At 34.3% G+C, this 25,006-nt stretch overlaps 1 protein-coding gene across 1 annotated transcript; it reads right to left on the reverse strand.

Moving 5' to 3' along the window:
• Window positions 1–3,342: 3,342 nt before the first annotated feature.
• LOC140171700 (uncharacterized) lies at window positions 3,343–24,769 on the reverse strand. Its single transcript, XM_072194996.1, is given in 14 exon segments — window positions 3,343–3,837; window positions 4,591–4,683; window positions 5,376–5,603; window positions 6,347–6,502; window positions 8,944–9,071; window positions 9,866–9,966; window positions 11,850–11,924; window positions 12,684–12,780; window positions 12,783–12,889; window positions 15,467–15,546; window positions 17,359–17,456; window positions 18,144–18,252; window positions 20,964–21,225; window positions 24,596–24,769. Coding segments are annotated over 14 exon segments (1,731 nt in total). The 5' UTR covers window positions 24,730–24,769; the 3' UTR covers window positions 3,343–3,774.
• Between the last annotated feature and the right edge of the window lie 237 nt (window positions 24,770–25,006).

Genomic DNA, 25,006 nt, shown 5'->3' on the forward strand with positions numbered 1-25,006 from the left:
TCAATTTCACAAGTTAGACATCGCACACTTAATGCACATATCAAATGCAACCACGGCCCCTGGGGACCCGGGGATGGTCCGGGACTTGACATCATGTGACCCGGGATTTGATTCAAAATGTGTCCCGGGGGGGGAGCCGGGTGTTGGCCGGGACTGGTATAAGAATTGACATCGGCCAAACCCCGGGAAATTGGGCTGGGACTTTACCCGGGAGAGGGCCGGGATTATGTCGTAACTTACCCGGGGTTTTTGGTGTGAACATGGCCGTGGTTTGCTAGTAAGGATGCCCGCATTTATGGGCAGGGGAATCCTATCACTTGGCCGTACTTGAGCCGTGGATGTACATGTATATTAATAATCCACTAAGTCGCCACCTTAATGTTACTGTTCATATAAATTCATTCCAAAAACAAAATCTTGGATGCTGTTTCCAAATTTTGCAGTAGGCTATGTATCTGCTATTTAGCGGTGCACTAAAGTTAGCATGTTTAACCAGACAACACTGGCTTCTTGGTATGCACGCGCCGAGAGTTAAGTTTAAAATTATTAGGCCTACTCAAAAACAAAACTGACCGTGATAATAAAAGGATCCATGATACTTTTGTGACATCTGCGATCGGCTGCTACATAGCCATAATACTAAATAGAAGACTATAGGTAGTGTACATGTTCTTTATAAATTCTCCAGCTGTATTTTTATTTTTTAAAGAAATAACTATAGGTGTATGATATAAAAATTGAATTTAATGTCTTGTGTTAATATACAGATATTCAAAACGTTATTATATTTTCATATGTTGCAGCGTTTAAAAATATTATTAATCACAAATCGTTGAAAGAATGTTTTAAATACCTCGTGAAACAAAATATTAATAGCTTGTGCGCCAAAAGTTTGATAGGTGGTCATTTGATTTTAAACAAGATACAAGGTAGGCCTATTTGGATGGGGTATAGGCCTTTACAGAATAGCCTCAAACAATAAAGTAATATATGAAGGAATGGAAAGAATTACGCTGCTCTGCACTAGTGACAAGAATCTAGGTAGCCTAATTTCGTTTATCTTTTTTAGATGATCCGCAACAAGGTGAGTAACTGACATAATTTGCAATGGAACACACATGTAGGCCTATATTTGAAGCGTTTGAATCCACCCACTCAGCATGTCCAGAGCTCAGCTCTGAAGGCATGCATGCCGAAGTTTGAGCCCGCATGTCAAGATTGCCACGATATTAAACCATATTAAGATCCAGGCCTACATCCGATGCTCAGGGCCGGGAACTTGGGCCGAGGAATACCCGGGGTTTGTATCGGTTTGCATCGAATATTCGCCCGGGAGGGCCGGGGAGTGGCTGAGAATTTTGCCCGGGTGGATCCGGGACTGGCCAGGTGTTTACCCGGAATTGGAACTTTTAAACCCAAAATCCACGGCCCACGACCCGGCCATCCCCGGGTCCCCAGGGGCCGGGGTTGCATTTGATATGTGCATAAAGGGAAGTTTGTGATCCACAGCCAGTCAGCCTCATTCCCCAACTTACTCCAAAAACGTTGTGAGATTTTTATACCATCAGAAATCTAGGACTTCATAAAGGTGTCGTCCCATTTGCATTTTCCGTCTATGGCAGATGGAAATGACAACAGTGGCATACTGAGCACTACAATATATGCACATTCACAAATTCAATGCCCAACTGAAATTTTGTTTGGAAATATGACTTTTTTGAGGCTATCTAATGAACCGTACCCTAAATTAAGAGAAGATGCTAAAATCATGAAATGGCCTTTCAAAATCCTATTAAATGAACCATAGGCTCAATCACAAATCTTGTGAAGCAATAGGCCCCAACCAACATATTCTTGTGCCAATTATCGGGAAGCAAGGGGTATCGGCAAAAGTAGCTGCATGTTGAGGAATGTTATTCTAACTTCTACTTATAATATAAAAATAATATTGTACATCTTCAATATTTCATCACAAAAATGTTGCATATAAATACATTTCAAATTGAATACATAATTTACATTTTGCATAATAAATAATTATATCATAATCTGCATAGAGTTTAGGTAGAATTTTACAAATCTTACAAAATGTACCTAGGCGCATATATTATACAAGATTATTTATACAATCATAAAATTAATACCGTAGTATACACTTGGCAAAAATAATCATTTGCATATTCCATCAAAGTTTGGGTGGTAAAACTTCTTTGCATATTCCATTAAAGTCTTGGTGGTAAACATTATTTATATTCCATTAAACATGTTTAAGTTTGGGTAGTACAAATTGTATTCAAGTTTGGATGGTAAAAATCATTTTTGCATGTTCTGTTAAGAATTGGGTGGTCAAAATCATTTGCACATTCAAATTAAGGTTTGGGTGGTACAACATATTTGCATGTTACATTGAAGTTTGGTGGTAAAACCAAACTGCATATACCATTAAAGTTTGGGTGGTAAACATCATTTGCATATTCCAGTAAAGTTTGGGTGGTATAAATATCATTTGCATATTCCAGTAAAGTTTGGGTGGTAAATATCATTTGCATATTCTATTAAACTTTGTATGGTAAAAACCAATTGCATATTCCATATTAAGTTTTGGTGGTAAAAAACATTTGCATATTTCACTAAACTTTTGACAGTTCACAGTAATTGCATAGTTCAGTAAAGTTTGGGTGGTAAACTCATTTGCATAATCTATTGAAGTTCGGCTGGTAAAAATATTTTGCATATTCCATTAAAGTTTGGGTGGTAAACTCATTTGCATAATCTATTGAAGTTCGGCTGGTAAAAGTCATTTGCATATTCCATTAAAGTTTGGGTGGTAAACTCATTTGCATAATCTATTGAAGTTCGGCTGGTAAAAATCATTTGCATATTCCATTAAAGTTTGTGTGGTTTTTTTCATTTGCATAATCTATTAAAGTTTGACTGGTAAACAGTATTTGCATATTCTAGTAGTTTGGGGGTTTTTTTTTTTTTTTTTTTGCATTATTGGGGTGTAAAAATCATTTGCATATTACATCAAAGTTTGGTAGTACTAATTAAAGTTCAAGGTACAAATTAATTGCATATTCCATTAAATTAGTTAAGGTAAGGTACAAATATTTGCATATTCTGTTAAAGTTTGGATGGTAAAAACCCTTCACATATTCATTTAATGTTTGCATATTATATATAGTTTACATGTAAGACTTCAATGGCAAATGTCCAAGGGGGGCAGAATTCCAAATCTTGCCACTGACTCACCAATAAACTGACTTTACCATTACCTGAAGCTAGGCAACTCCATTTGAAATCTACACCCCCTGTGAATAAGGACACATCTTCCACAAGGGATGTATGCAGGGTCTTAGCTAGCTACCCGTCTGGCCGTCATTTTAGACGGGGAGATTGCTCCTGGGACGGGCAAAATTAATGCCTTTGACAGATGCTATATTATAAATTGTATGTTTTGAGAAGCTAATTGACCTTTTTAGCAGACCCAATTTGTATAACAAGGCCATATAAGCACATATTTGAACTTTTTGAACCCCCAATGGGCTATAGATGTCTGGTAAATGTTTTAAAGGTCAAATTAGGACAGGCAATTTTATTCAAATGACGGGCAACCCTCAATTTCTAGCTAAGACCCTGGATGTATGGATATCAACAAGAACATCCCATGCTGTGACCATATTCCCCAACGACACCATGGTTGACTTGCATCACCTGAATTGCATATCCCGGCTTGTAGTTATCTACCAAGTAAGAAAGACACTAAGAAAGGCATCATGGGAAACTGTTGAGCATTAGATCAGTTTTGTCTCCTATCCTGAGTAGCCTTTCATGTTCCTAAACAAAATATTGTAATGAGAAAGACAAAGAATACAGATTAATTGGGATAATTGGGTAAAGACTCTGCATCACTATATTATTCATACTTGTAAGCACCAAACTAAATTCATAACCTCATTAATATACGCGATGTATTTAATCCAATCACAGATAATAATTTTTAAATACGCGGACGCAAATGCAGGTAAATGAAATAGTATAATGACCGCGTCTCGTGACGTAGCTAAAAATACACTTTACAATGACCTTGTCGGGTGACATGTTATGCATTTGAATAATTTACATAGACGCTGGCTGCCGTATTTGGATATCGCGTGATTGCGAGCTAGTGTGATTGGTTGCTAGCAGTATTCCCTTCATAGGCATGACAGGGAAAATGAAAGATACAGTTAAAATTGTGTTCTGTTTCAAATTTAAAAGAAGAAAATGTGACGAAAATTGAATTTAAAAAGTGAAGAAAAGTGACGGTTATGAATGAGGTTAATGACTTTGCATCAGTTATTTTTTGGGTATTGTGAAATATCTAAACATTGTGTTTGGACCAAGCACAATGTTTAGATATTTCACAATAACCTCAAAACAACTGATGTGCAGTCATTAACCTTTAACACATCCCAAAAAGTCATTACCCTCCCCCCCCCCCTTTTATTACGAGACAATAACCCATGATCTATGCATCAAATTTTAAAACTAAGATAGTAAAAAGAAACTCATTAATAGATTTATAGTCATTTTAATAGTTTTTCTTACCCTAGTAGTTTCACTTAGTAAATGCTGGTCTCCACGCATCTTGACTCTGTGATGTTGTAATGTTATATAACTCTCCTCTCTGTTAACATGTTGCTGTAAAGAGAAGAGAAATAAAAAATGTTACATGTCAAACAGTTAGATGGCATTACTGTTTTTATATTTGTTGAATTGTGTTCATAATTTCTTTATCTTGAAATCGGCAAGTTTTGTATTGATGATCAACAGTTAATACATATGCGTTATCTAACAACATGCGTGATTGGTGAGAGCTGTGCATAATTAACGTGTCAATTTTTGGTACAGTAAAAAACCCACAAAAATCCCATTTTTAAGAATGTTATATGTTATTTTTTGTTAGTTATTTGGTGAAATACAATCACCAAAATCAGCAGGCATGAAAAATGGTCTTAAAAAAACACTGAAAACCCAAGTTTTTTTTACCATTTTCTGTGAATTTGATTCAGAAATAGGCTGAAAAACACTGAAAACAATAAGCTAAAATGCTAAAAATGTGCATGCTTTTTGTGCTTTCTGATACCAATGCAGCTACCGTGAAATTAAAAAACATGTTCTAATATCACAAAATTTAAAAAAGCACAGTAGTTCAAAATTGGTAAAGCTTGAAAATTACATGGGCAAAAATTACCACTTTTATTCTCTTTTTAAAATGTGCGATTTTTGAGTTTTCTTGCAGACCTAAAAGTAAGTGGGCATATTTGCATTGTGCATATTTTGGCTGTAGTTGTGTTAAGCGTAAAAGATATCAAATTTTACAGTATACACACCTTGTATAAATCAGCCTGTTCTCTCAATATTTTTTGTTCCAGATCACGTTCCCCTTGTAAACAATCCAGCATAATCTGTTTCATTTTTTGCTGGTTCTTTCGTTTCATCTCTGCAAGTTGTTGACTCATCCGTCTACAAGACTGTTCTTTCTGTTTACGTGCGTACTCTGCTCCCCTCACTTTGTTGGATAAGTCATGTTCTATTTCTTCTAGTTTTGCGACAGTTTTCTGTGGAGAGAAAATATCCGGAGTGTATTCATTAATCTTGTTCAATTCTGCTGAAGTCTCATAATTTTACTGCCATTCTATTTCCTATATGCTATGAATGTCTGTCTGCAGTTAAGATATCTTACACCTCCCACAGTGCAATAATCTTCCATTTCAATTTTCTGTACTGATTTACTATCTAGTGCAACATGGATCGATAGTGACAAAAAGTAACTCTACAACTACAGCACCTATAGTCTTTTAACCTCAAGCTTCCACAAAACAATTGTTTCAACCTGAACTGTATTTTTCAGCTTGTTTAGATCGTACAAAATACAAAAGAAACAGGAACACTCGCAATGTTCATGCACTAGCGCAATCTTTTGCATTCAGGTGAGAAGGGCTCAAATGTTGAACACAATATCGATTGATCAATGGTAGCTTGAAAAAAATGCCTATAGTTTGGGATTTTTATTTCTATTTTTTTAAACATCGTATACAGCCTGGGTAGAACATTCAGTGTTAAAATGTTGCTCTGCCATGATGCCCAAGGAATATGTTGGGGTCAGAACTGGCTGTGAGATCTTTGTCATGTACTGCATCTACCCCACAATTCAATAAAGAAAGCCGTTAATTGAATATGAATCCCCCCCATGCAGATCGAACCAGGAACCTCCTGCAACAGAGTCTACAGACAAGGACCTTAAACACTGGGGCATGTTGCTCTCCTTTTGGAAGTGAATTGGGATGAAGTCAACTCTCACCACTGCATGTTTCATTGAGTCCTCATTTTCTCGTCTCTGTGCCTCGTATTGTCTCTTTGCAAAGGTTTCCTCCCATTTCTGGTCTCTCTCTTCATGTCGTTTCTTTCTTTGCACCGTGAGGTGTTGCAGCTGCTTTTCTTTACGTATTCCAGTTGTCTGTTATGACAAAAAGAACACAGAATTAGTCAAATCAATCAATCAATCAATCAATCTTTATTTCATTCAAAATACAACAATACAATAACAGCAAAACAACACATTTGAATGAGGAGATGCTCAGAAGGCCAAAAAGGCCTGAACAAGCACCCCTTAACCTTAGCCTAAGTTTCTTAATTTGTCTAATAAAATACAATTACATACATACAAACACCCCCACCCTCTTCCATACATTCATGTAGAAACGAACTAAGCAGGAAAAAATGATGAATAAAGAACATGCAGAATATAAGTTTAAGACAAATTAGGATTTCATAACATATGCTCATGTATATCGCAAAAGAAAGCTGACATTTTGTGAATATAGTATAAATGCTAAGAGATCAGTTAATTTTAATCGATTTTTTGTTTTAAAAGGGAGAAAAAATAAAAATAAGTAAATCAAAACTAAGAGGTATTAAGTGTACATTTCCATAAGGTTTGTTTTAATTTGGGATCTAAAGAGTTTGACTGATGTAGCCGTTTTAGGCGCATCTGTCGATCGAATGCCATTTTCTTGGCCCGGCGGTTCTTATTGTTTTGTTAGCAAACTCTGTTTTTGTAAGACAGATCTTGTAATCTTCAGCGTTTCTTGTGTGATACCTGAGGTGATTCCTCTGCTCAACGAAATAACTATTGAAGGCCTTTGGTAACAGATTGGTATTATACTTGTACATGAAAGTGCTTAGTTCAAGATCATAACTATCATAAACATTAAGCAAATTGTAATTCTTGAAAATAGGGGCTGAGTGACTTAAAAAGTGACTATTCGATATCATTCTAAGGGCTTTTTTTTTAAGTTTGAAAATCTTTTCCAAATATTTTTGACAAGTATTTCCCCATGCCAAGATACCGTAGTTTATGTAAGGAAGTATTAAAGTACAATATAGTGAATACATTATTAAACTCGGGAACAAAATGTTTCAGTTGGTTTATTACACCAACACCTCTAGATATATTCTTTGAGATGTTGGTAATATGAAATTTCAAGTTAGATTCTCATCAATTGTCACTCCAAGAAATTTGGTCTTATTCAACCTTTCCAGGATTACATTATCTAATATAATATTATTAGTAACATTGTACAATACGCGTGATGTTTTGTGATTTGTACCAAGCACCATATAGTTAGTCTTGCTTGCATTCACTGATAGCTTATTAGCCTTAAACCAATTATTAACTTCTTTTAATTCATTGTTGATAAGATCGTATTTGGACACAATGTCCTTATGTGAATAAGTTATAGTAGTATCATCGGCAAACAAGACAAATTTTAGAATGGTGGAAGTATTTATGATATCATTAACATACAAAATGAACAATAATGGGCCTAGGATGGAGCCTTGAGGTACTCCACATATTATATCTTTATATTCAGATTTACAAGAATTGTAATACACATACTGTTTTCTATTATGTAAGTAATCTTTAAACCATTTTAAAACGTTTCCTCTAAAACCATAATGTTCCAGTTTATGTAATAAAATACTATGGTCGATAGTGTCAAAGGCTTTTGACAAATCTAAGAAAATCCCAACAGTTGTCTCATTGTTTTCGAAAACATATATAACCACAATTTTTTGAAACTACATTGCATTAAACAACAGCGCTTTGTCCTTTAATTGTAAAGTTTGATATAATTGCCTTTATAACAATAAGTTGTTCAATAAAGCACACAGTCACTGACAAAATTACCCCAAAAGAGGATCCAATTCTTTGGCCATGTACAGCAAATGGGAAGACCTGCAAGGTGGATGGACACTATTAAAACAGACTGCTTAGCTCGAAACATCACCTCCATATCAGCAGCAGCAGCAGGAAGGCTGCCCAAAGACAGAGTGGCATGGCATGGAATCACCATGGATCAGATGGCAAGGCAGAGTGCACCAGCATCTGTGCCAACGCCTTAGGTCAAGGTAGGGCAAGTTCAATAAAGCAAACTAAACTTAAAGCCATGTGTGATTTGCTTCACAGCGACGCCCTCAATTTTACTTGGATTTCTACTTTTTGCATAATTATAATGGCCAGTGGTATACTAAAATACCACGTAAAAGACTAAGCCTGAAGTACTTTAATAACAGTAAAATTTAACTTTTTGTATAAAAACCGGGTCGACCCAGTTTTATTCAGAGTTCAAAGATCGAGTACTTGCTAACATGTACCGTGGATGTCAGCTTGTATGTACACACGTCGAGCGCGATGCTCCGTGCAGTTACATGTAATATGATCGGCGAGCGTAGTACACGCATTGTAGGCATTGGAATGAATCGCAATTTTCTTCGTTATACCTCATTTGATTGGCTCCAAAATAAAAGGGGATAATGTGATCAGTGAAAACAAACATTTAAATAAGAATCTATTCTTTATGCAAATCACACATTATTGCTTTAAGCCGGGCTCACCTGTAATTTGTGGTCAATCTGCTTGCTAGTAAATTCCAACTTGGTGTTAAGGGCTACATCCTGCAGCTGCTTTTGGGTCATTCTATTGTCAGTCAACTGATTACGAGTGTCCAATAAAGCACGACCCTCTGTAGGTACAATGATAATATTGGTGTTATAGTAAAAAGAAAATGTGTTAGGGATAAGGTTGGGGTAAGTGTTAGGGTTAGAGTAATGGTTAGGTTTGGGGTTGGGGTTATGTTTAGGTTTAGGATTAGGGCTTAGTTTATAGGTTAAGGTTAGGGTGAAGTTTAGAGTTGGAATATGTGTGTTATACTAAAAAGTGAATGTGTTAGGGATTGGGTTGGGGTAAGTGTTGGGATTAGAGTAATGGTTAGGCTTTGGGCTATGTTTAGGGTTAAGATTAGGGCTTAGTTATAGGTTAAGGCTAGGTATAGGGGAAGTCCAAGGTTAGGGTAAGGACTAGCAATATTGGGTTTTTGGACAAATGAACCGTCAGACTATTGACCAGTAAGTTACCAATATTTTAGTTGTAAATAAGCTTAATTTTGCAATTATGTCTGATATCTCCATTTTCTGTATTCTACACAGCCGTTTTTGCCAAACGTTTTGCAAACAATTTCGTAAACATATCTGATCGCTTAATGTTTATCATATGTTTGGTGAAAGTGGCTATGTACAAGGAGGCATTCTTTAAAAATTGAGTTACTATAATTACTACCTTGTGCAAAGATTAGGCTGTCATATACTGAAAACACCAAAGGTCTAGCATACTTGGTTCTGAAGTTTCGTGATGTCCATGTATTTTATAGTATTTTACTCCAGTTTTATGCCTTTAATTCAATTTCAAATTTGCTGCTTTTAGCCCCCATGGACCAGATTGTGTCTCATATTATAGATACATTGCAAATATATGTCTTACCATCTCGGATCTTTTCTCCAAAGTTACTTTTGTTGTTAGTGAGATCCACACTCAAGCGACGCTTGCTATTCTCAAATAAATTGGCTTTACCTACATTCTTTCTGCAAAGGAAAAATGTTTAAAATTCTAGGTTTAATTGATTTGAATCTCTTGTTTCTTGGTATGTATGTTAGTGTCATTGATAACATAGCTACAGGTCTGTCAAATAACTTGTAGCCATCATGGAACATAACCATTGCGTACATAGCATAAGATGCAGTCTACACATCAATGTTATAGCAGGAAAGTGATTGGTAAGTTATGCAATGTTCCTGCTGCTCTGTACACCCATTTGATGCAGCATATTTGTTGCAGCCCACAAAGCTGCTTGCGTACCAAGTGTTCATTAATTGTAGCAAAGGTGCAGTTTCCTTGAGATAAAGAGTGAATTTCTAATCATAATTTTGATTTTAAACGGAACATTTTATCCAATGTGCCTAATTTACAAAACATCTGGCTATTAAATTTGAAATCCATACACCCCCTATGGAAGACATGACCTTAATCTCCCACACACTGGGTGTAGATATCAACTGGGGTCACCCATTCAGGTAACCCCTTTTGAAATTCACACTCCGTGTGGAAATTAATTACGACCATGTCTTCCACTAGGGGTGTATGGATTTCAAATGGAATAGTCCAAAATGAAAAGAAGTGATATGATTGGCTAAAATTCTATGACATGAACTGAGTTGGCATAATTGAACATAAAAATAACCAGCTACAATTTTATTAATTGGTATAAATTTAAGGGGGGTATTACACCCCTTGCCAATTTTGTGCCCATTTCTGCATTTTTCTCAAAAATTATAGCGCATTCGTGACAAGTAAGATATGTATATTATAGGGGCAAGGACTACAACTTCTGCACTGAAAATTCAGCAACTCTAGGCAAGTAGTTATTGATTTATTGATCAAATATTAGTTTTCCCTCATTTTTGCCTGTAACTCCACAACTGTTGTCTGTGTTGAAATAAAATTTCCAGTGCAGTAGTTGTAGTCCACGGCTGTTTGATGTATATAGAATTGGCTTCATTATTAAGTAAATGCAAACTATAGGTGGCGCTATTGATCAAAAATCATATTTCTTAATTTGCATGGGGTAGATAAACAATACTGCCATTAAAACAGGTGGAATAGTTGAAACAAGCAACAAAGAAATTTTATAAACATATTTCATCAAAATATAAATATAATTATTTGTATTTAAAGCCTAAAAGAGTAATTTCCAGTATCTAAATAGCGCCACCAATCTGGTCATAAATAGATACCTTTTATATCCGAAAAAGCCTTTAAAATATGATGTGAACGTGAATAATGTTGTAAATAAGGGGAAATTAAAGTTGAAAATTACTCAAAAGCATCTGTATACATTAGCATGATACCGCATTAAGCTGTCTAAGCCTAACATTGGGTTGTACACGATGATTTGTTTGCAAAACTAATAAATGATCACATCAAACAACCGTGAGTCCTTGCCCCTATAATAATATACATATCTTACTTGTCACCAGCGTGTGTTATAATTTTTGAGAAAAATGCAAAAATAGGCCCAAAATTGGGCAGGGTGTAGTACTCCCTTAAGAGAAAAGAATGAATGCCATGCCTCAATTGTAATCGCGGTAAAAAGCATAATTTTTCTGTCCAAAATCAGTAAGTGTATTATTTTTAGTCACCCACAGAAATAAAATGGGCTTTACAACCACAATATGTAGTTACCTGGTTCATATACAAAATGGGCTATTCCAGTTGAAATCCATATACCTCCTATAGAAACCATGACCATAATCTTCCAAACAAGGAGTGTGAAGTTCAAATGTAGTCACCCATTCAGGTAACCTCGTTTGAAATTCATACTCCTTCTGTGGGAGAAGATTAAGGTCATGTCTTCCATAGGGGTGTATGGATTTCATTCATTTCAACTAGAATAGCCCAAAATACTTACGTCACATTTTGGTGCAGACCAGTTTCCAGTTCAATGTCTGTTTTAATTTTATCAACGGACTCTTCCTTTTTACCCCTGCAAAATAAAAGCAAAACATAATATTTGGGTAAAATCTCATCAATAATTACCTAAACATCATAGACATGGGGAAGAAACATGTCCCCAATCATTCACCCAACACCCTTACCTATCTTCTTCAAGTGAGTTGAGTCTAATTAGCTTTTTTTATCTTATTATAATCCTGGACACTACAAGTAATTCAGTCTCCAAATCAGACACCGTAGCTTGTTTTTGGTCTTCCCATTCAGTGCACTAACTTTTACAGACAGCAAAATCAGAGTCACACTAAAAGTGCCTGTTTAAGACACCCTTGATAAACCAGGGTGGGGTACTTAAGTTGGTTTGGGTGGGGCTGTGCCACTGAGAATTTGGAAGTGGATCCATCAATATACCAATTGGTAAGAAATTTAGACCATCATTATACCAGAAGTCTAAATTTTTGGCTAAATTTAACAACTTTTCCTCAGTTGCTCCAAAGTCTACCTATATTTTTCCACCCAATAAAAAAGAAAAACAACTGAAACCAAATGCCATGCACATATCCCCTCAGAAGAGTGATCAACATTTGGGTAACTGGGTGCTTCTCGAGATGCGTCAACAAGCAATAACTACAGGTTTTCTGATCACTGTGGCTAGCAATAGTTCGTCTGCACTTTCTAGTGCCTTCCAAAAACAGAGGTAGTTAATTTTTGTGACATGAAAACCACACCTAATCATTTCAGTTACTGTGATAAGCAACCTCAAAGTTATGAACTGACAATTAACTGTACTTACTTTCTTGCATCCAACTTGATGACAACCTGTTTCTGTGCCTCCATATTTAATGCCAATGCAATGTCAGCCAATTCTTTATTCAGCTTGTACGTCTCACCTCTTTGAGTTTCATCTTCTGTAGATACTCATCGTTGAGTCGATTCACCTCTGTTCGCCTCAACTCAATTTCACTCATTTTGGCACGGTACTTTCTCTCCAAATCTCCGCTGTAATTGAAAAGTTAATAAAGAAACATTTTGTTAGGTTTGTAAAGTTAAGGGGTGGGGTATGAACGTTTGGACAGTATTTATTTTGGGACATTAGAGCACATCAGACATATCGAATTGCATTCTGAATACGAAGAATGTCATTCTGATATCAAATAATTTTGATTTTTTGAAATTACGCAATTTAATACACATTTTATGGCAAATCATTAAAATTGATATTTTTGATATTTAACAGTACTTGAAGTAAACTTTATAAATCTGATGATTTATACTTAAAGTGTATGTAGGTGGGATGAAAAGCCGACGATCAATTAAAAATTTTGACCTTTCATATTAAAGATATAGACTTTTATCCCAAAACACCAAAAAAAAAATTAGGTCTTTTTGGGAAAAAATCCATATCTTCAATATGAAAGGTCAAAATTTTCAATTGACCGTCAGCTTTTCCTCCCTGCTACATACACTTTAAGAATATATCATTAGATTTATATAATTTACTTTGAGGACTGTTATATATCAAAAATTTGAAAAATATCAAATTTTTATAATTTGTCATAAAATTTGTATTAAATTGTGATTTTCAAAAATGAAAATTATTTGATATCAGAAAGACATGCTTCAGTATTCAGAATGCAATTCGATAGGTCCGAGGTGCTCTCATGTCCCACAAAAAATACTGTCGAAACGCAATAAACGCTCATTTTAGATCCCTTAAGATTTTGGAATATCTCAAACTAACATTTCAAGTATTAATCCCATGAGCACTACTGCCATTCTTACAGACCCTCTAATTGGTTAATTACAAGATATAATCCCTTTTAATACAATATTATTGTATTATTATAATTGTGCAATTTTGGTTATTAATTATGTTTATAAAAGTGTGCAATATGTTTCAGCATAATATTTTGCCTATACACCTCGTATAACTCAAGTTATTTTTCTTGGTTGTTCTCGTGATTGCTCTTTTCATTTGAGTATTATACCTGGTGAAAAAATGTTTGCTTCGCCACTTTGGTATTTGTTTGCGTTAAAAGTATCCTTATTTGTTTAGAATTTTTTCATATTCAATTTGATACTGTGTTTTGCCATTTTTGATATTACATTGAATTGATCATGTGTTTTATTGCTTCGCTGTATACCCTCTAATTGGTTAATTACAAGATATAATCGCTTTTAATACAATATTATTGTATTATTATAATTGTGCAATTTTGGTTATTAATTATGTTTATAAAAGTGTGCAATATGTTTCGCATAATATTTTGCCTATACACCTCGTATAACTCAAGTTATTTTTCTTGGTTGTTCTCGTGATTGCTCTTTTCATTTGAGTATTATACCTGGTGAAAAAATGTTTGCTTCGCCACTTTGGTATTTGTTTGCGTTAAAAGTATCCTTATTTGTTTAGAATTTTTTCATATTCAATTTGATACTGTGTTTTGCCATTTTTGATATTACATTGAATTGATCATGTGTTTTATTGCTTCGCTGTATACTTCATTTTCGTTTTCTACTCACATGTTATCTATGTAGTGTACAGCTTGGCTTTTTAAAAACTTATGTTTTATGATTCTAATTTCATCTTCTGTTTGATATTTGTTTGCAATATATTACTGTTGTTTATTCAAAATTGTTGTCTGGTTAAACTTATTTTGCTTTATTGCTTATGCCGTCACTTTGAACATTTCACTTAGTTGTTTCTTTGCTCATTTTGCATATATTTTTTCCGTGCAATACCTTTTCGTGCAATGTTCATCGTGAGCCTATTTCATTTGTTTCTTATTTCTTAATGATGTATATTTATATTTTATTGGGTATTTTGTTTTTACGTACACATGTTTTAATTGTAAAGCGCCTTGTGGTCTTTGATGTAATGCGCTATATAAGAATAAATTATTATTATTATTATTATTATTATTACTTAAAAGTAACTATAAACAGAGCTTTTAGATCACTAGGCAATGTTAAGCTTAATCTCCTTCAGCACCTACTGGTACTGAATAGCTCTGACTATTCTTACCATATCTGTGATTGGCTCAATACTTGATATAACCTTCTTTGTAACCAATCAAAATAGTTCTTAGAGGCTGACAATTAATTTGGCCGGTAGTGACCATGGAGTTAAACCTTAAGCTTGATCCTATAACTCAATGGAATATGATGTTTTTCATCTTTTCTGAAACCACTGCTCTTTTTAGTTTAATTAAATTCCTGATATGTATCCCTCTTTAAAATTTTAATCCAAAAGCACCTTCGCTCAGTATTTTTGTGGGACCTGAGAGCACATCAAACACACCAAACTACATTCTGAATATGAGGATAAATGCCCTTCAGATATCAAATAATTTACTTTTTTTTTAAATTCGCGATATAGGTCTTTTGGGAAACTTTTGTATTATATCATGATTATATCAAAAAATAAAATTTATTTGATATCTGATGAAGGACATTTATCCTCCTATTCAGAATGCAATTTGGTGTGTCTGATGTGGTCTCAGGTCCCACAAATGTGGGTGACCGATCCCTTATTCCATCTTCCATCAGCCTGTTTCCATAGTCTTGTCTACTTACACTGACAAAAATAGTTTCCTATCTTCATCTTTGGCTTGCTGTTCTTTGCTTATTACTTTCTCAATTCGTTCTTTAGTAAGCTGAAAACAAAATATAAGATAATGCGCACATTCAAAATGATTATATGATGCAATTCTCTCAGGTTAGATTCTGTTTAAGCATCGAGATAAAATTATCTCGATGGTTTAAGTTAACATAGAGGGTGTCCCAAAAAAGAAGGCCCCCCCCCAATGAAATGAAATCTTACAATTTGTTCTAAATAGTCAGTCAGTGTTTGCATAGGATTTCATTTCATAGAATCGTTTATTAACATTATACGCTCTCGAATGTAAAAATGGTTGCAGATCCAATTTTACAATTTTCATGTAGGTGCAGGTTATGTGTGACAATTTGTGAACCAATATACTGCCATTTTTATCAAAGATCAAAACATTTGTCATTTTTATAAAAGATCAAAACATTTCAGTATAAGCTGATATTTGTATCATGAGAATTTCAAAGATGGCTTTTTTAAAAGCCATTTTAGAAATTCTTAGAAAATATCAAAGAATTTAAAAACATTTGTTATTTTTTATAAAAGATCAAAACATTTCAGTAGAAGCTGATATTTGTATCATAGAGAAAATTTTCTGAGAATTTCAAAGATGGCTTTTTTAAAAGCCATTTTAGAAATTCTTAGAAAATATCAAAGAATTTAAAAACATTTGTTATTTTTATATAAAAGATCAAAACATTTCAGTAGAAACTGATTTTGTATCATATAGAAAATTTTCTGAGAATTTCAAAGATGGCTTAGAAATTCTTGGAAAATATCAAAGAATTTAAAAATTCTGATAGGTCTGTTAGAATTTTCCCTGTAACTCGAGCACCGTAAAGCGAAATAAATAATGTCATTTTTTAAATTCTCGGAAATTTTGCTTAAGATACGTGTCTCACCTTTTACCAAAAGAGTTTGATTTTTGAGAAAAATGAGACAAACTGAGCCACGTGATGTATGCACAAAAAAGCTTCAAACACATGATGCATTGTATGTGTGTAAATCACCAGTACAGTGCGACTATAAGTCAGCAGAAAATTTCAACATTGATCCTGCAACCATTTTTATATCCAATCATATCTTTAAAAACTGTAAATTTTGTCAAATGAGTTCTGGTTTTATGCAAATGCTACCTAAAAGATGTGGCTTTCACATGTAATAAATACATCTCCAGTACCAGTGTGTGATTAAGGTACCTTTTTTTCCAATTGTTGCTGCTTTTGATGCATATATCACGCCTGGCCATGAAAAAGATCTTTTTACTCATTTTATGTGTACAGTAATATACAATTTTGAATACATGTGCCACCCCTGCACTCCCAGGATTAGCTTGGTTACGGTCTTTGTTATCCTTCCCACCATTTTCTGCCTTTAGACGGGTATAAAAATCACAACCTCACAAATCTCTCTCTCTCCCTTCTCTCTCTATGTTGTATCTAATTGTTCATCACAGTTAGTTATTAGCCCGGGGATCACTCACATAAATGGTCTGTACGCATGCGTGACCAAAAAAACAAGGAAAAGGGGGTGTTTTTTTAGGCAAGGCAAGTTACGCGGGTGACGCATTTAGGGTCTAAAAAACACTGATTTCAAGAATAAGGGTAGTTCTCTGAAGCTGAACAACTTGTTTAGGGTACCTTTTCAAATTGTTGGTAAATTACGAGTCCAAAAAGGGTACATTTTTTCATTTTTACTAGCCAAAAAACTCATTTGGGGGTAAATTTTATATTAAATTTCCTTATTAAGGGCCTAAATTTGCTGGTAGGGTAAAACTTCGTTTAGGGGTATTTGAAGAAAATTTGGTCACATGCATCGTACACTATCATACTTGAGTGCCCCCGGGTTATTAGCTTACTTTTTCCTTCTCATGTATATGGTCTCTTGTGATAAGGAATTCCTTCTGTTTATTTTGTAGAAGCTTCTTGGCCTCAGCTTGCTTCTTTCTGTTAATAGCTGTAAAATAATACATTATGTAGATCCATATCAAAAGGATGTACTTGTCGGCTGCTATGCGTGTCTCTTTTTCCACAATAGTAAGGAATAAATACCAGACTCATCTCAAGTGGAAGTCACTTCAAATCATCCCCTACTCATATTGCAAGACTTACTCTTCAACTCAAAATCAGGTTTTGATTGAAAAACAAAGATCATTAACAAAAAATATTACATTGTTACAGGGTTTACTGCAGGTTGGGAAAAACCCCATAGTGTTTTCCACTTGGCAAAAAACAAATTCTTAGCAGCAAAATGGCAACAACTAAAAAGTGAAAATTGTTTCACTTTTTTCATCTCAAAACAAATCGCTAAGTATCATAAATAATTTCCTGAGTGTAATAAGGCCAGATTTTACAATTATAAGTACGGTAACATATTAAGAAATTTAAGTTGTGCATTTTCAGTGTGCACTAGTGTGTGTCATATCACATTCAAAACATTTTCATTTTAAGGACTTGATGAGAAAAAAACAATATGTTGACTCATTTTAAGTTGTGTGTTACTGTTATGAGTCTGTGTTACTTTCTAATATTTGACAGACTATATATGAGTTTTGCCATTTTTCCCAGGTAAAACTGTCAAAAATAGGTTTTTGCCGGCAAAAAAATTGTGCAAAAAATTCTAGAAAATGTGCAGAAATTGTACCTAATTCATAATCTCTCATTGTCCTCTTCAATTCATGTTGGCTTTTGACAATATCACCTTCCGCTCTCTTCAGCTCTCTTTCTTCTTGTTTATGCTGCCACATGTGATCCTGGAGAAGAAAACAGTACTTATTAAAATTAATTAGTAATCAGTGGAATGCAAACAAGTATTTTTACCTTCAGCCTTATGACTAATTGGGCCGTTCCATTTAATATTCACACTATAGTGGAAATACCTTCCACAGCTAGCACACTAACCAGCTCTTTTTGAAATTCACCCTCTCTCTGTGGAAGATTCAGGTTGAATCTTCTCTCAGAGGGTGTATGGAATTCAAATAGAAGCGCCTAATGTGCTAATTCCATTTGAAATTCATACTCCCCCTAGTGGAAGATATCTCCAAAATCTTCCACATGGGTAGTGTTGATTTTACATGGAATAGCCCATTCTGTGTGTAAGCATTTTGAGAGTAATGGCATTGAGATTTATATTAAAATGGTGTGGGTGATATGCCTTAGGAAGATAATGGGAGTAACACAGAGAGACAGGATCCGAAACACCATCATCCGCAAAACCCTGGGTGTTGAATTTTCCATCTTGGACAGAATAACCCGCAAGAGACTGCATTATTTTGGCCACGTCCAGAAAATGCCTCCCTCACGCCTTCCAAAGATGGCCTTTGAATGTCACATCCAGGGAGCCAAAGAGGTGGAGAGACTGTCTGCTAGCTGACTGCAAAAGAACCAACCTAAACTCCATAGTAAATGCCAGCCGTACAGCAGATGACAGAACAGTTTGGCGGGACATTGTGATGCGGATGCCACCACTTAACCCCCAGTTGGAGTGAACGGCATAGGTCAAGGAAGGTGTGGGTAATTGCCATTGGACATGAAACATTCTCTTAATTAAAATAAAAAGCAATAAAAGACCAGTTCGCACAAAATAACAGGAAAGTTGCAAATTTGCATTCTCTGAATCACAAGCTTAAAATCAAACTCTTCTGATGGGTTGCTCTCACTTGGTCTTAAAAAGTCAATATTCCAATTAAGAATTCTTTTTTCTTCTTCTATTGACTTTTTCATAAGTGGGGGACAAAGGGGAAGGCGACTTTCAAAGAGGGGAAATTTACGGAAATGGTCGAAAATGGATTAATTAAGGCCAAAAATGCCACAATGACAGCATGGGGGGGGCTGCCCCCTTGTCGTTCCACTGATTCATAATCTAGGCACTGGGAGAAATTACAAGGGAGCAATATTGAAAACTAATATTTTGTGAAAACAAAATAAAATCTACTTTTTACAGAAGTCTTACAATGTTGATATAAAATTGCACCATTTTATTTGTCAGTGGAGCCATGAGTTTTAAAAATATTGGGCGAGAGCCCAATATTTTTAAAACTCATAGCAAGACCAATAAATATTGGGTGTAAAGCATCCAATTCGATCATTATTATGTTTTGGATTCATCAAAATATTTAATAATTAATGATGTTTTAAATTGGCTCATTGATTAACTTGTGCTTCATTACAAAAGCTGGGACTGTCAGCGTGGCATATAGGTATTTATAAAAAAAATGTGTGGGTTTCACTGCCTTTGGGAAAGAACCACTCTCCAGCTAAAAATGGCTCATTATAACTTGTTTATGCTTCATTTCATAATCTAAGGGCGGTTCACTGCTTAGGCTTATATATTTGCTGTAGAATTTTTTGGTGAAAATGCTGATACTTATCTACTGAACTACATCTTATTTCACATATATTCTTCCACAGAAAACAAGTTTCCTTTACCAGGTACTTTTGTACAGAGAAGGAGAGGACAAATCCTGAATCACACATAGTTTAAACACAATTTTCTCAATTGGAATCGTCAACATTTTGCCATTTTCTCATTAATAGAAAGCATATTTTCATGAGTTACATGTTAAGAAATGAGGTACATTCTATAGTGGTACCTCTTTTCAGTATCATAAATAACGTGCATCGCTTGTCTTGAGTCACTGAAATTCCAGTGTAGTAACTGGATTCCTTGCCCCTATAATATATATAATTTTGTTATTATTTTTGAAAAAAATGCAAAAATAGTCACAAATTTATCAAGGGGTGTAGTACCCCCTTAAGGGATGGGGTATGAACGTTTGGACAGTATTTATTGTGGGACAGTAGAGCACATCAGACATATCGAGTTGCATTCTGAATACGAAGAATGTCCTTCTGATATCAAAAAATTTTGAATTTTTGAAATTACAATGTAATACACATTTTATGGCAAATGATTAAAAATTGATATTTTTGATATTTAACAGTACTTGAAGTAAACTTTATAATTCTGATGATTTATACTTAAAGTGTATGTAGGTGGGATGAAAAGCCGATGATTAATTGAAAATTTTGACCTTTTGTATTGAAGATATGGATTTTTTTTCCCAAAACACCAAAAAAATTAGGTCTTTTTGGTTAAAAAATCCATATCTTCAATATGAAAGGTCAAAATTTTCAATTGATTGTCGGCTTTTCATCCCAGCTACATACACTTTAAGAATACATCATTAGATTTATAAAATTTACTTCGAGGACTGTTATATATCGAAAATGTGAAAAATATCAAATTTTAATAATTTGTCATAAAATTTGTATTACATGTATATCGTGTATTTCAAAAAATGAAAATTATTTGATATCAGAAAGACATTCTTCGTATTCAGAATGTAATTCAATATGTCTGATGTGCTCTCATGTCCCACAAAAAATACTGTCGAAATGCTCAAAACGTTCATTCCAAATCCCTTAATGGATTTGTCATGCAAAAATGTTTGAAATAACTTACCTCAATATTCTTCATTTGGCGGTCAAAATTTTGGCTGTCTTTCTCTATATTAGCAAAAAGTCCCACCACATTGTTTGTATTCTTAGCACCATCTTTGTATTTTCCCAGGACGCTCCTTCGCCCTCCACGTGGCGACTCCTCGCCATCTGGTTTCTTTGGTTTTTTGTTCTTTGAATCCAGCACTTTGCCCTGGACTTGGAATGTGTGTGTGTATTTATTGGAATCAAGGTAGCCATCTGGACCACACTTTCTGCCCTTTTCTCTGTATCAACAAATGAAATGGAAAGTCAACATTTCAATATTATACATGTATATAATATAAAATGTTGTTGTTTTTTCAAAATGTAATGGCAAATGACAAATAGAGTTTTGGAGGCAAGTACTTAGTGCAATTAAGGGGGTACTACACCCCTGTGGTAAATTCATGACTATTTTTGCATTTTTCTCAAAAAATAATAACACACTGGTAACAAAAGTTATGTATATTATTAGGGCAAGGAATCCAATTACTACACTGAAATTTCAGTGACTCAAGACAAGCGGTTCAGTATACATGATAGGAAATGTGGTACATTCTAGCGGTACCTCTTTTCTTATCATAAATAACGAACCGCTTGTCTTGGGTCACTGAAATTCCAGTGTAGTAATTGGATTCCTTGCCCCTATAATATATGTAACTTTTGTTATCACTGTGTTATTAGTTTTTGAGAAAAATGAAAAAATAGACACAAATTTATCGAGGGGTGTAGTACCCCCTTAATGTAAGGTCTTTTATACACAGAACGATTCCAATTGAATTGGCAACTTTCAAATTGCACTAATTTTTACAATTTAATCTGCACAAGTTGGAATTCTTTTTACACAAGTGATATACCATAATACCAATATCAAGTTTACACAAATCTTTACGATGCTCATATAAATTTCTTATTTATATCATGTTTTAAGAGTTATGACCCTACAAACACGTGTGGACTTTGTTTTTGTGTGCTGTTTATTAAACTTTGATGTCAAAGGGGGATTAAGAGGAAACACAGAGAGTTTGGTTGGGAGCTTCGCAGCAGCTATGATGCAGAATTTCCAAAGATTAAGGGCTGGGGTATGAACGTTTGGACAGTATTTATTTTGGGACATCAGAGCACATCAGACATATTGAATTGCATTCTGAATACTGAAGAATGTCATTCTGATATCAAATAATTTTGATTTTTTTGAAATTCGCAATGTAATACACATTTTATGGCAAATGATTAAAAATTGATATTTTTGAGATTTAACAGTACTCGAAGTAAACTTTATGAATCTGATGATTTATACTTAAAGTGTATGTAGGTGGGATGAAAAGCCGACGATCAATTGAAAATTTTGACCTTTTCGTTATTGAAGATATGGATTTTTTTCCCAAAACACCAAAAAAAATTAGGTCTTTTGGGAAAAAATCCATATCTTCAATATGAAAGGTCAAAATTTTCAATTGACCGTCGGCTTTTCCTCCCTGCTACATACACTTTAAGAATATATCATTAGATTTATATAATTTACTTTGAGGAGTGTTATATATAAAAATTTGAAAAATATCAAATTTTTATAATTTGTCATAAAATATGCTAAGGTGTCATATTATAGCCATATATTTTGACATCTTTTTTTTAAAATAATAATTATAGAAATGGAATATTTGCTAGTTTAGTGGCAAGTTTAGGTAGTATAAAGACATAGCATACACAATTTAAGTAAAATCCTTTCACTCTAAATAATAAAAAAAAAAAAAAAAAAAAAATGGCTGTAAAAATGCCTATTTTTACACTTTTATTTGTAACATGCCAAGAGACGCCTTTTTTCAACAGCTTTTAATTTTTTTATGGATCCTTATAGAAATTCATGTGACCTGTTTCCCAAAATGGTGCAGTAAACCAATCAAAAAAACAGAAAGAGGCATTATGAATTATAAGTTAACAGATCAAAAAAGGATTTAAAAGTTTGCCTTTATGTATGTTACTATTGTCTGTCAAACTTTTGATTGATTTTGAAGTCCCTCGGTTTTTTATAAACAAAGACTTGAAGCATAAACTAAAGGGTAAATCTATTGTAAATAACTTCATTTCTCCATATTATAATCAATTTGTAAGTGGCTCCCATCTTTTTTGAACATATAACAATTTCAAAATTTTTCTTGAAATGTCTGTCAAATAGTAACATACGCAAGACGGTGCTGTAATTCCTGCTAAACTAGGGTGATACAGCTAATTATGCTACATGACATAGCATTTAGCTCCACCTAGCTTTGTGGCACTATCACTTTGTGAGGAGAAGCTTTTTTGATGACACAATCCATTGTTAAGTGTTGTCTGTCAAACATTTGTGCATAAGTAACATACGCTAGATTTGTATGTGTCTGTCAAAAGTAACATACATAATACGTTTAAAAAATTAAAAATCACTTGATGTTCACATTATGATGATAGTTTAGAGTTTATAAAAGTGTTTTAAAACATGCGATTTATAAACTGCATGTGATCTTTATTCAATTTCCCATCTTGAACTACTGTTTTTGCCAAATTATTATTCTGTATGTTACATTTGACAGACATCTTGCGTATGTTATGGCTTGACAGACACACATATTTTATTTATAACAATTTATCCTCCTTATTGTAATATTTGGACACATTTTTTCCACAATCAGTTGCTGTAGGTCCTACACCTAAATAACCACAAAATACCTTATGTAATACTTTATAAATTTTTATTTGATTGCAGAAAATCATCAAAATTGTGTCTATAACTTATCTATAACTTATCTTTCTTTTAGTGTATTATGAACGATATATGTGCATACTATAATTTAAACCTGGTTGGAGACCAAAAGAAAAGAGCTGGAAAAATAATTGTGTGTTACACTTTTATGACACCTTAGCTTATTTTGAGCCATTATATTGTGATTTTCAAAAATGAAAATTATTTGATATCAGAAAGACATGCTTCAGATTCAGAATGCAATTCGATAGGTCCGAGGTGCTCTCATGTCCCACAAAAATACTGTCGAAACACAATAAACGCTCATTTTAGATCCCTTCATTTCAACGAAGAGCACTTTCAATCATTTTAAAACGGCCACATATAAACAATCTAAATGTTTATTTTCAGCCACCCAGTCCAATAGAAAAGTGCAGAACTACTTCTGTATCGACCAAAAGCAATGTAGACTTGTTTGTCAGTCCTGTAAAAAGTTCTTAAGATCTAATCTAATATTTACTCTAGACTAACTTATCTTGAAAACTAAAAGCTTTGCAGTGAACTCCAATAGCAAGTTCTCAAGCAAAACAAATTTTACGCACAAGACTGGAGTTTTTAAAAGTCAAATTTCTGAGCAAAAAGTTTTTGAGATGATTATTTGACCCGGCCATTCTGCGCAGTTTGCAGTACTATTTGTAAATCCAGAAATAGATTCAGAAACCTTTCATGAACTAGAATGTCTTCCTGAGTTCAGAATACCCGGGTTCAGAATTATATTCTGAATGGGTGACTCCATTCGAAATTCACACTCCCTGAGAGTCCCTGTGTGGAAAATTAAGGTCATATCTTCCATCTCTAGGGGGTATATGGATTTCAACTGAAATAGCCAAATATACCTGAGGAAAGCTGCATATTCCTTGGCTTCTTCTCCTTCTGGATCTGCAGTTGTTATCGCTAGGTTATCATAGCGTGATCTCACTCGCTTTGGACTTGCATCCCATGATGACGCCAATTTACCCTCTGCTGCCATTCTGTTTGCCAGGTCAACCAGATGTACTCCCTATGATGATTTTAAAAAAAGGATGGTTAATAACATTGTGCAAAAGAATAGTGGGGTAGGAATTCAACTTTAGTTTTATGATACGTGAAAGATTTTACTATTAATTAATAGCCCTTGGCTGGCCTGAGAATTTACTATACCTTTTTTTTTTTCCATTTGCCATGACATGAGTTTATTACACTACTTTGGCATTAGACCATGAGAAATGCCCAAATGCGCTCACGCCCCCATGCATGAGAAACTGAGA

This window comes from Amphiura filiformis, chromosome 15 (genome assembly GCF_039555335.1).
Source record: "Amphiura filiformis chromosome 15, Afil_fr2py, whole genome shotgun sequence".
Classification (NCBI taxonomy): domain Eukaryota; kingdom Metazoa; phylum Echinodermata; class Ophiuroidea; order Amphilepidida; family Amphiuridae; genus Amphiura; species Amphiura filiformis.